At 33.5% G+C, this 13698-nt stretch overlaps 1 protein-coding gene across 1 annotated transcript in view; it reads right to left on the bottom strand.

Annotated features, from left to right (window-relative positions):
• Positions 1 to 4684: 4684 nt before the first annotated feature.
• LOC136034574 (tetraspanin-15-like) overlaps positions 4685 to 13698 on the bottom strand; it is a 117292-nt gene continuing 108278 nt past the window's right edge. Inside the window, exons 5-7 of the mRNA XM_065715818.1 lie at positions 10628 to 10696; positions 8345 to 8458; positions 4685 to 6818 (exon numbers count right to left, since the gene is read on the bottom strand). Of these exons, the coding sequence (XP_065571890.1) occupies positions 6525 to 6818; positions 8345 to 8458; positions 10628 to 10696 (477 nt within the window). The 3' untranslated portion in view covers positions 4685 to 6524. The remainder of the gene's footprint in view (positions 6819 to 8344; positions 8459 to 10627; positions 10697 to 13698) is intronic.

Genomic DNA, 13698 nt, shown 5'->3' with positions numbered 1-13698 from the left:
AATAAACCATTTAGCATGTCGCCTAACTGTGCCATCGCTTTGTAACTATGGTAGTAATGAAGAGTAGAAAATGAGGATAAAGATACGACTTGTATATTCGTAAAAAAAATGTTAAACATTAAATACTAGTTCTTTTAGGAATGTAACAAGAAAACAGAATGTCTTCCTTGTTATAATGTAACAGATAGAAATGCATAGAATACATTATAAACGAGGGTTTTAAGTATAGGCAATAAAGCATCAATTAATCACTGTTTCTTTTTAAAAATAGTGTTTTAATAACAGTGTCAACTTTGACGAAATCTCAAAAATTTACTAATCGAATTTTTCATAACAATGTAGCGTATCTTTCCACATTTTAAAGTTCGATATATTTCGCTTCAATGACAGAATTCACACTTTTATAAGAAAAAGTCTATTTCTCAATTTCCACTCCCGCCATATCTATTTATTACATGGTCGATGTCTACCTCAATGTTTAGGTGAATGTTCATAATGGCTAGTCCTTTCAGTCTAGGTTCATGTTAGTTTAGAACTCTTCGGAAATATTTCGCCTTCTATTCATCCAAAAATATTTGAATAAAGACCAAAATTGTCAGAAAAATATGAACTCTAATAAAGATGCATGCAGATATTTGCTTCAAACTAAGCATTTGAGTCGAAATATTTCTTAAAAAAACAAGTTATTGTGTTTGTTATTTTTGTATTTGATAGGTATAGATTGGTGATTTAAATTCTCAGGGTTTCAAGCTATGGTAGATTTCTGATTATTCTTTTTTAATATTGAGATTTTCAGATATTCAATTCAAACGCTTAAATCTCGATACGTCTATTAAGCACAAATGTAAAAATTTGAAATTTGACTCAGATTTAGCATTAAGTAAAAGAATTTTCCTGTAAAATTTTTTATTTATAAACAACTAATTGCGGAAATATGATTGTATGTAAGGTATCAAAGTAAGTATAATATCCTCAGCGGTATATATAACAGTTTAGACAATTTTATGGACAAATATATCAACCCCTATTCAAGAACAGAACTATATTATGTGATTGGTTGTTATTGAGAAGGCGGGAAGTTCTGAAGTAATATTGTAGTTCCATTCCGTTACTGTGGTTAACTCAAGTTCTATGAATTTCCACTTTTTATTAACATTTTAGCTAGTGAATGTTTGAAAAAAAAAACGATTCCATTCTTCTGATTCAAAATGAGAATTCAGAGACCCATCTCTACCAGCTAAATAAAAAAAACATAGTTATTTGCCTTCTTTTATAAACAATTTTACGAAAATTTATTTTTCTTAAATGATTATTCCGACCTTGGAAGGAGTATTTCAACTCATACTTATTTTTAAGTATACAAACTTTTATTAAAGTTGTAAAAAGTTCGGCCTTTGTTTTAATGTTTTAGGATGAACTGAGGAGGTGATATGTCATATAATGCAGAGCTTTAATTAGATTAAAATAGGCAGTAAAGTGGCCACCATTTCCTCACCAAAATCCAAAACTTAAATTAATAATTTTTGCACTTCTCATACATTTACTTTCTATTATACAAATCCCCTAAAAAACAACATTGTTGAAAAAACCACCCTGCTTTGCAAAAAAGCAAACCCCAAAACACTGAAACAGACAGCCAAAAAAAGTATGATATCAATTTCTTCACCTCAGTGCCATAGCAAGACTGGAAAATAAATTTTTGCCAATAAAAAGAAGAAAATATTTTTCTTTTCAGTCCTGTTGTGACAGCACAATCCTGAAACATCATTTCGACAGCCTAAGGAAGTTAAGATTTTAAATTTCCCCTCCTTGTTAATACGAGATAAAGATTTTCGCCTACCAGTTGGCTTTGTGGTAATGCGGACAGCTTCCCTTGGATCCTGGATCCGCTACTGGAGGATACTCCAAAAATTCTAGTTTTTTGCCAGAATTAATTGGGATCTCAAAAAGAATTTGGTAATATTGTCGTTTGGAATTCTTTTGCAAAATATTAAAAATGTTGATTCGAAAAGTCTAAAGCAAATCTGTAAAGAGAACAATTTTGTACAAAGTATAAATCCTCTCCATTTCCTTCTAACCTTTTTTGTGACACATTTTGCCATGTCAGGCACATTAAAGGTCTCTATTTCTTTTAGATTCATTATGAATCAATCCTTTTTATATCTTCCTCAAAATAGTTGTCAAAATTGTTTTTTAACCGTAATAAATGACAAGAAATTTCAGAAAGCACGTTCATCTTAGACCGCACTTGTTTTCCATCAATAAAATGTTTCAAGTGTATCAAAACAATCACTCTTGTCATTATCAATGCAACTTGTACAAAGATGTTCAATTCAGATATTCACCGTAAGGCAAAGATATTGACTTTCAGATATTCAATTCAAACGTTTAAATCTCGATATGTCTGTTGAACAAAAAAATTTGAATTTGACTCAGATTTAGCATTAAGTAAGAGAATTGTCCTGTAAAAATTTTGATTCATAAACAACTAATCGTTGAAGTATGATTGGATAACATGTATCAAAATAAGTATACAAATCCTCAGCAGGATATGAAGCAGTTTAGATAATTTTACGGGCAAATATATGCAACCCCTATGCAAAAACGTAATTATATTTTGTGAATGGTTAGTATTGAGAAGGTGAGAAATTCTGAAGTAATATTGTGGTTTTGATCAACATGTTCGAGAAAAAAAAATCGAAGCCATTCTACTGATTCAAATTGAGAATTCAGAGACATATCTATACTAGCTAGAAAAAAGCACATTATTATTTGCCTTCTTTTATAAACAATTTTTCGAAAATCTATTCTTCTTAAATGATTACTCCGACCTTCAGAGGAGTATTTCGGCTCATATACTTAGTTTTAAGTATATACTTGTACGAACCTTTATTAAAGTTCTAAAGACTACTAGTACTACTACTCACCGTAGCACCAAGCCGCCTGAGGCCAACCCAGCTACACACGCTCCTCCTCTAACCCAATCTATTCAAGGCCTCCCTCTTTACACCTTCCCAGGAAGTTGCCATTTTCTTTAAATCTTTATTTATGACATCCTCCCACCCCATACGAGGACGACCTGCTTTCCGTTTAGCCCCAGACGGTTGGCAAAAAAGGACAATCTTTAGCAATCTGTCATCCTTCACCCGCAGAACGTGGCCTAGCCATCTCAATTTTTCTTTCATTATAGCCTTAGAAAGCAGGATTGAATCACATTTTTGTACATCTAGTAAATTTTGATCCGCTTTTCGGAGTGCCCATGCTTCAGAGCCATATTTGACCACTGTCATCACTGTAGCTTCCAATATTCTAATCTTGGTTTACAGACTTATCTTTCTATTCTTCCAAACTTTTTTCAACTGTGAAAATGTCTTTAATAATAATACTACCAAGGTAAGTGAAGCTGCCCACCTGATCAATCTTTTCGTTACCCAACGCACCTTTTCGTCTTCACTTATTATAGTTTGGCTTTTATTTTAATGTTTTAGGATGAACAGAGGAGGTAATATGTCATATAATTCTGAGCTTTAATTGGATTAAAATTGGCAGTAAAGTGGCCGCTATTTGCTCACCGAAATCCGATACTTAAATTTATAATTGTTGTACTTCTCATACATTTACTCTCTGTTATAAAAATCCCCTAAAAAACAACAATGTTGTAAAAACCAAACCCAAAAAACTAAAACAGACAGCCAAAAAAAGTAATGATATCAATTTCTTTGCCTCAGTGCAATAGCAAGACTCGAAAACAAATTTTTGACAGTAAAAACAGGTAAATATTTTGCTTTTCAGCCCCTTTGTTACAGCACAAGCCTGAAATATAATTTCGAGGGCCTAAAGAAGTTAGGATTTTAAATTTCCCCTCCTTGTTATTACGAAATGAAGATTTTCACCTCCCAGTTGGCTTTGTGGTAATAAGGTCAGATTCCTTTGATAAACCCAAATTAAAGTAAATACCTTTTGGCGGTTTGCGCCATTAGTAAAATCTAACAGAGACCGCACAAAGTAACTAAAACCTTGTTTCAAACTTTTTTTTTAAAAAGAAACAGTCTTAATAATTAAAAACTTATTAAAAACTCAACTATTTAAAACCAATAACAAAAATAATAATAACATTCCAATAACAATACCATTGCAAGCGATCCCAATCACAAATCAACCACTACGTCAGAGGGGGGGGCGCCCCCTGGATCCGCCACTGACTTGAGCTTCCTCTCTTATCAGTTTCCCATACTACTTGGGTGGTAGTGGAAGAAATTGCATAAAGGGGCTAAAAACATAAAGCTCGATTTTGAACATGCATTTATTAGGGAGACGTTTGGACTTGTCCTAAGAGATTTCTGCTACGTCTGTGGATTTAGGTTAATAAATATACTGAATAAATCTCAACTATTCAAGTCTTACTACTAAAATGTGTTTCATTAGGTTTTGAGTTCTAATCTTCGGCATTCTTTCATACTGCTTTGGCTAGCATTTTTGTAATAAACTTGTAATTTTGGGCTTTCTAAGAATGAAGGCTGAAAATTCTGACGGTAGTTTTATAGGTAAAAGCAACATTTTAATTCAGGAAACAAAGCCCGCTAAATGTTGAATTAAAGAATAGACTAACCCTAGAAACTATTCAATAACTTAAAACTAATCTAAAATGTAAATATCTTTATTTAAAAAAAAAAAAAATGCTAAACGTAGTAGTAAATAAATAACAAGAAAAGTGAAGCTGTACATTTTAATGCTGATCAGACATTAATTCACGATATTTAGCTAACTTGCCATATGAACAAAAATGGGTATTCAATAGACCGTTAAACCATTAGAAGTTATCGCCAAAAATCAAAGAGGGGCCAGTTCTAAAATCAACCAAGCACGAGTTGTATGAATTTGGCAATTCATCTTGGGGATCTTTTAAAAATCTGTTGAGACATAGAATGAGTTTGAGGGAAAGACACTGCTCATTATAATCTTCCATGTTTCCTTTGATGTTTTACCAAAATTGCTTCTTTTTTTCTCTCATTGTTTTTACTAATTTCAATCGAATTTACTGATTAGTTTAAAGCAATATTACACCGAAATTCAACTGAATTTTTAAATGCCTTCAATTAAAATTGAGCTTTGAGGTATGCGATTCTCGAAAGCTTTTTACCCTGAATTTGAAAACGCAAATAAAATCTTTCTATAGCACACAGTTATTTTGTTACAATTTTTAAAGTTCTTTTTTAAAAATTGAATTTAGGGCATTTCTATTGCATTAACGACCATGCGCATATTGATGGTCTATGAAATTTTCGTATGCCGAATTTTATAGTGTAATTGTACTTTTTTGGTATAGGTTTTTTCATAGTGATTTATTAAAAAAAAAAAATTCTCAAGCCCCAAAAGCTCAATAAAATAAACACAAAAAAACTCGTAAGAATGTAGGAAAAAATCCAACGTTTTGAATTTAGTATATTAAACTGCATTAAAAGACTATTAGTTAACGAGTTTCCTTACTCTTGTCTTTCACAAAAGGTACGAATAAACTGAAACTGTTCCCTGTGCTGTTAATTACACGGAGGACTAATTTAAGGTCCTTTCGCTCTGGAGTTAAATGTAGTGGTTTTAATAGGAATTTTACACTGAATTTGAGCTGTAAAAAAAAACCTTCTGTCGCTGACTTTTCTTCATGATTATTTTTGACGTTGCTTTTTTGTTTTAAATCCCAGAAATTTAACTAAAGAAGTTAAAATCGGTTATGCAAAAATTGTGGCTTTAAGATATAGGCTTTAAGATTTAAGTAAAGATATAGGGTTTTAGTTTTGAATCTAACCTGTGTGACCTTCCTTGGTAAAAAATACTTGCTCTATATAGATGAAAATCCAAAAATTAAAAATATCCGACATATTTTTATTCCAAATATCGAAGGGCGTATCTGTTTTTTCTTTTCAAAAGTGGACTCTTAAAGTCTTAAATAGTCATATAGTAGGTAATTATTCACTGGAAGCATTTATGAAGGCATGTTTATTTCACAAAAACTTGAAGATACTGAGCTTGATTGGGGCTTGAAAATTCTGGTGTTGTTGTAAATACAATAAATAAAATGCCGAACCATATGGAGGAAATTGGAGAGATATGTTTAAATTCTTGTGACTGACAGCACAATAAATCTTTGATTAAATGAAAGGTGCCTATAAAAGAATATTTGATGAAGTTAGGCTGGACAAAGAGTTGTCATAATTTTGTCTACATTTGCAGAAAAATAAAGGTATACATTCAGCTATACAATATTATTTTTCCACATTTTCCCTAATAACATTCTTAAACGTAAAATGAGTCCTCACGATCAGCTTTAAAACTTTTTTTTACTTTGCTATGAATATATGTACATTTCAGATACACTTATCTGTTTGTTAACGACAGTATAACAAAAAATTGTAAAAGAAAAGGTGATGCCATCTATCCCAATAAAATAGTTTTTTGTACTGAGTGTTTTCATGATGTCATACCTTTTTTAGGTATTCATCATCTTTGGTGCTGATAACAAATTTGGGCTAAGTTTGTGCTCTTTTTTTAGTAGAAGACCCGTCCTGTTTTCTTTGTTTTCCTATGGATTTTGCTTGTGAGGCAGATTTCTTTGTTGATATTGTACGATCTTCAGACAGCTCTGTGAACTTCGATTGTGAAAACAGGAATGAAGATTTTACGGTTTTCACTTTATACATTATGAAAATAGTTATTACTCCTGCCATGAATTGTAATGCTCCAATTGAGGCCAATCCAGTCACCCAACCGACTTTGTTCTTTTCAAACCATTCTTTGAGTTTTTCCTTGCAACTGTCTTCAAACTGAAACAAAACGTTGATCCGATTATTATCTTAAATTGAGTGGAATTGGGTTAGAAAGCAATTGAGCAGGATGTTTTTCATTTTTGGGTTTTCTGGTAAATTGTTTTAGTACTGGGGTAGTAGACAATTATTTCAATTACCGTGGACAGTAAAATGAATTCTGACTGAATTGGCTAAATAGAAACTTTCATATCTTAAAAAATTAGGAAAAACCAGGAATTCAATTCTTAATGAAAAAGATCTCCATATGCTGCTATGTAATAGGCCTATGGTATCAAACAGCTTTAGAAGGTATAACTTTCCTTTGAAGGTGTCGCTGTTGGGAATCATCAAATTGTTGATGTTTTATTTTTTCACAAATTAAAGAAGATGGTAAAATATGTAGATCACTAGAATTCCATGGGTGTAACGATTTGAATTCAGCATTAAATATCACAATTCAAGACAATTTTCTACTAGAGATCTGGCTTCCCTCTAAGCCTAGCCAATTCTTTTTCTTATCGAGTGTATCTTTCTTATAACTTTCCAATAATATCAAAATGTGATATAGAACACTAGGCCCGTGAATTTCGCTACTAAGCGAGACTGGTACTTTGGACCGCTTCCAAAAAAAATGTTATTTTAAAAGATGCCCTTTTACACATGTCAGTTTAAGTTTCTATGCTCAGTATTAGAATCAGTTCTGTTACTCAGTATACTCAGTATAAGTACCAGTTTGTTATTCTATGGCTTTTTATGGCTCAGTTCCCTCATTTCCTCTTTGTAGACATTACGATATAAAGAAAAATGAAACAATTGACTATTACCTATTTGAATGTAATATGCTGACGTCTACATAGTATACCCTGCAATGTAAACTGTTAAAGTGCTTGTAACACCACAAAATCCCAATTACTGAAAACAGTAGCTGTTGAGGCGCAATCGCTTTGTTACTTTAAAAGGGATCTAGAACTTATCATTTTTATCCGAACGAGACGTTTTCTAACTTCCCGTGACTATCTCGATGCATTGGTTCGATGAGATCACTTCAGAAAAAAAGAACCACATATATTTGACAAATCCGTCTCAGGGAAAACAAAAAAAATCGAGTTCCTGTGTAAAGGGGCTAGAAACTTCCTTTTTGTAGCTTCCTGGGAGGGTATAAAGAGGGAGGCTTTGAATAAATTTTGCTGGAGTAGGAGTGTGCGTAGCTGTGTTGGCCTTTGATGGCTTGGTGCTGCAGTGAGTTGTTAGTAATAGTAGAGTAAACGTGCCGACTTTGATTGCATAATTGTCATTTAGATTTTACCCTTGTTTGCACATCACCCTGAGTCAATAATCATTATATAATTAATTGAGATAACCTGAAAAATTGTATTGTGCTGTGTACGTTGCACGCAAACTTCTTAACCCACTAATTTTTCTTGTTTTATAATTAATTAATTAGTTCCCGTTAAACTTGGCTTAACGGACATTTTTTTTAACCAGATAAGGGTCCAGTTAAGAGTGTGCTTACGATATTAGAAATATGATTTAAATGATTTTACCGTTTCCTTTGGCTCCGCTCCAATGCTTCCTTCGGTTGAATGGACTTCAGGAAAACACGAGTCTTGTCGGCTCATCGCTTCGTCGGTTGACCGATCGTATCCACAACATTCCAGCTTAAAAATAAGATTTGTTATGGATTCAGAATCAAATTGCTGAAGTCCGTAAAACAAACAGCAAAGAGATTTTGAAATAGGACTCATAATTGATTTATTTTTTTTAATGTTCTAGTAAATCTGATAAAAAAAAGAATATATTCAAAGTTATGGTCGTTTCTAGACTGCTGAGTATGGGAGATGTTTAAGCACATTTCAGTGTGAACTAGTCGTAGTGGTTTTAAAAAGAATTATTCTGTATCCAATAGCCAAAAGGATTTTTTGCTTTAATATTTGCGTTTTGATCTGTCATATAATTTTTAGTTCTGAGCTATATTTTGAGGGAATTTTGATCTTCTATCAAGCACTCCAACGCCGGAGTGTCAAAAATATTAAAAAGTTGACTTGATTGATTCGAATTCTGAATAGATCAGCCATTATACAGCCCTTGATATTGCGCAAATTTTTCATAAGCGACGCCCAGGCTATGGAGGGGCTATACCCCCATCTAAATTGTTCTATTAGTGATGGTTATGCAAGTTGTCCATATATATATTTTTTTTTAGCAGTTCATTAGGTTTGAATAAATAACCCTCATATTGTGAAAAATGAAATTATTCAGGATGTGGGATTAACTGGCATATTTTTAATTTATATATTAAAGAAATTAGTTTTGTTAAACCATTTAGAATTGGAAGCACAAACGAGGGAATTTAATTGTTGGAAATAGCAAAGGGGGAACCAAAAACCTGTATATGTGCTCTTATAGATATTCTGCTACGACAATGAAAATTTATTAATTCCTTTCAGTAGCTTCAGATATTCTATTCTTTTCTCTTTCTTTTCATCTATAAAATATGACTAAACATCACAATAATATCGACAAAGCAACCATCATGACAGAGCCACAACTAGACATCTAGGACCCAAAACTCAATTAACCAATTATTTCAGTCATGAAAATATTAAAACTGAATTTAGGGTTGCTAGATGGCGTTGAAAATTTTTCTATCAGAAATTGCAAGTCCACCTAATGATTAGGCTGATTAAAGTAGATCTGATAGATACCTCTAACCTCCACGCTTAGATCCTGAATCCCCTATCCTCCGACCCCCCCCCCCCCTCTTCCAGCCTCTATAGAGTTCAAATCAGATACCAGCCCTGGAAACACATAATTATGCATGCGGTTATTAATTTCGACCTGTTCCAGTTGAGATCCGACGTCCTATTCGGGAGATTTTCTTATGGCAACATTTTATGGCACCTTTCCTCTACCCCACACAGCTTTAATTGGTTTTGAAATTTGAAAAAGCATGACTAGGACCATGTATACCACTTTTGATTAGGTTTAGTATAGATGTGACAACCCCTTTTGATAGATATTCTTAAGGCTTGAATTTATCAACTCCTGTGTCCCAGAGAAGTCAATTCTCAATTTATCGCGAATCACGAAGACCATGACTGAGACTTCAGCTCTTGTCTTTGGTAAGATCCGATAACACGCTATTCAGGTATCCCGATCACAAAAATTGAGAACATATACCCCCACATGAGTTGAATCTGTATTTGGACCTAAAAACTACTCAAGCACAGTATTAGCTCTTATTCCCCATCAAATTTGTTCGAGGTCTGAATCTCCGCTCTTGTAGATGTCTTAGTGAAAGAATTTAGGGAATACTTTCCATGAGGAGGTCGAATTGGGCACAGGCCCCTAACAGCTACAAATAAGACGCTTACTCTTATTTCCCACCAAGTTTGGTTTTATCCGACAAGCCATTTTGGCAGATGTATTAATGACTAGAATCTGACAATCCCCTTTGCCTATAGAGCTGAGCAAACAACAGAGATCATATAAAAGCTTAATCTCCAAAAGGCATGATTTGGACACCAGGTCTTCATTTCCACTTGCTTTGATTAAGATCTGGCATCTCTTCCTGGAAGATGTTCTGATTACATGCATTCCAGCAGGGTTGCCACCCGGTGAAAAAAAGCTCTAGCTTTTAGTAATTTTTTGGGTTGATTTAGTGATTTTCTTCAACAATCTAGTGATTTATATGCTGATTTAGTGATTTTCATTTGAAAATATAAAAAATCGCTAAAAATGATGATGAATTACTAGGGTTGGAAGACCTGAATTCAGCTAATGCTGCGCTTTGATCCATAAATATATACAAATATTATTCAACTAACCTTGGTTTGAATGAGGTTCCTTGTTCCTTGATTTATTTCTGCCCAACCGTGCTCAATGATGTCGTCCATCTAAAAAGAAAAGCAAAGTGTTTATTATCAATTATCATTATGAAATATAAATACTTATGGAATATCAAAATGTATCAATCTTGTCTTTATCTTTCTTTTTCACTCATGATTTGACATTTATTTAGAACTTGTCAAATTATCATTACCATCCTGTTTATTCAAAACAGAAAATAATTCTAGATGCTGTTGATCAAGATTTATTTTTTAAATTTAGCCATTATGACTCTACTCGTCAGCATGATTATATATTATATCCCCCAAAACCACTGAAAAAAATTGGTCACTTATCTTTCGTTAGTAGAGTTGCCGGACCATGGAATGGTTTGCCTTTGGGGGTTGTCGAGGCAGATAGTGTTCGAATTTTTTAAGAGTGCATTAGTAAATACGCCTTTTTATTTTGATGCTTTTGTTGTGTAGTTTCGTGTTATTTAGAAGTTTTGCTGTTTAGTTTGTCGTTGCCAATTTACTTTAGATTAGTATTATGTTTTTGTGTTTTTGCGACAAGCATTGATGCTTACCGCTATTCGTATTAATAAATAAAAATAAATAAATAAAAGGACTCTCGATCCTTAAAAGGTAGCCTCATGGTCCTAGAGCCCTTCATTTACTTTTTCTCTCTCGCTTTCTTTTGTTCCCTAGGTGTTTTATAATTTTAGCGTTTAGCGCTTTTAGTGCTAAATACTGAATAAATGCTTTGTTAACTGAATTACTCGGAAATAAGGGAGTTGTGTCCTACTCAACACCTCGCTCTTCACTCTAAAGTTTTTGGCAATATAAAAAAGTTACTTATTGTTCTAGTTAAACGGCCCTTGTTTTTCAGGAGTCGTTTTTAAATAATTGGGACAAAATATAAACTTTAGCGTTAAGAGCGAAATTCCTCCAGTGTCAAATTGCCTCTGAAAAGTTCAACCCCTAGAAACTTCCCTTTCCATGGGAAATTCTTCGCGTGCAAAAATCCCCCAGCAGAAAATTCGTCCTCCCCTCCTTACCCGAAAAGTGTATGCATTTTTCCCAATAACAGATACTATATGTAAACAATGGGCAAATTTTATAACTTAAATACCTTTCTCTAGAGGCTGTGTGGGTCATATTATCTCCAAAGACATAGTTATTGGGCCTTTCAGCTATGCTGAACAAAATGGCTGTCTCAAAATTTTGATCAGACGATTGCGAGAAAAAAGTGGCCTAGGAGGGGGCCTAGTTGACCTTCAATTTTTTTGCTCACGTAAAAGGGGGCTAGTACTTTTCATTTCCATTAAAGTGAACCCTCTCCCGACGTTCTAGGCCCACTGGACCGATACGATCACTTTTGGGGAAAAACCAACAAATAAACACACATCCGTGATCTTCCTTCTGGCAAAAATTGCAGAATTTCACAATTTTGCATATAGGAGCTTGAAATCTCTGCAGGAAGGTTCTTTGATCCGATGAATCTGATGGTGTAATTTCATGGAAATTCTATGACTTCTACGGGTCTTTCCCCCTTTTTTCGAATACCCGACAAACATTCTCAGGCTCGTAGATTTTGATGGGTAAAACTAAACTTAATGAAACCCATATATTCAGAATCAGCGTAATAAGCCAATTCTTTTTATAGATCCATTGGCATCACAATTCCTTTTTTTGGAGTTTCGGTTACTATTGAACCAGGTCGCTCGTTACTTACAGTTCGTTACTACGAACTGTTTGAAAACTTTACCATGGAAAAATTTCTATGCGAAAATGAAAAATTCGTTCTATCATTGCCTGTTGAGATTTTTGGCCAGAAATTTGTATTCTGTTTACTTGAACAATCTGCCCAAAAACTTTGTTTAAATTTCAACAATGAAAACCCCCTGGGTTGAGCTTAGAAGAAATGGGAAAAAAAGCTTAACACAACCTTATTTTACTGCATACTTTTAATACATGCTACAAACTACTAAATTTGTACTAGAGTTTTGTTTATTGGAGCATTTTAACATTTAAATGTATATTTCAAGATTATTCTTTAAAAATGTATGTTCCATTTCATCAAAAAGCTGCACATCATTGGTGAGCTTGTGGAACCTGTTCCATTTGGGAAGTTCCAAAAATTCCAATTCGCTATTCTGTCCTAAAGAAAATGATTTTTGGACACACAATTTTTTTTAGATGAAGTCTACAGTTTCTTGGAGGATGCCAATTTTTAAGGATAACGATGTATGAGGGAGGCTAGGGATTGAAGCCACTGAAAATAGAGATGTTTTAAAAATGACACAAATTCAAAGTAAGTGTTGCTAACTTGACTATTGAGATAGAAACTGAATTATTAAATTAACAGAATTTATCTACGGGATATTATTATTATTAGTGAAAGTAGCCTTTACAAGTGCAACTGCAGATATTTGCCAAAGGCCGGGGGTGTCAAACTTGTCTGCTGAATGCTACGAAGAATTCCAATTGTGTTTCTCCAGAGATAGGATTATTTTTATGCTATTTTATATTAGCATCATCATCGAACAAAATTGCAATATAATTGAGGAGATAAAATGTATATGCATATGCTTCTAATTCAGTGAAATAATAAAAACTGGAATGAAAGAGTATACGTGTGCATGAGCTGCCTTTACTACGCTTGTATTGTTATTCTCGCTTAAGTGATAAATGGTTCTCATTGATTGGTTCAGTTTATTTTGGATTCCTATTTGTTAACTCAGTTAATAAGACTTATGACAGGCTTGTTATAACGCAGTTGATATTTGAACCTGCGGTAAAGCCTTGTCTTATACAATTGACACCGTGGGCAGCCTCTTGGAATTGCAAACAGCAAATGAGGAAGGCCAGTAAGTGCATTCCAGGCCACAAAGTGCATAAGCGCATCTTGTGGGATAAAAACACTGCAAATTTCGTTGCTATTTACACATCGCCAGTGAAAGACCACAAACACCGTCTTGGAAAAGTCTAACGATGATTTTTAAGAGCTCAAAAATGACACATTTTGGAATCAGTGAAGGAAAACTAAATACTTTTTTAGAAGCAGGAAT

This window comes from Artemia franciscana, chromosome 13, assembly GCF_032884065.1.
Source record: "Artemia franciscana chromosome 13, ASM3288406v1, whole genome shotgun sequence".
Lineage (NCBI taxonomy): Eukaryota > Metazoa > Arthropoda > Branchiopoda > Anostraca > Artemiidae > Artemia > Artemia franciscana.
Note: the sequence above shows the minus strand (reverse complement) of the source record. Positions and strands in the feature narration are given on the sequence as shown.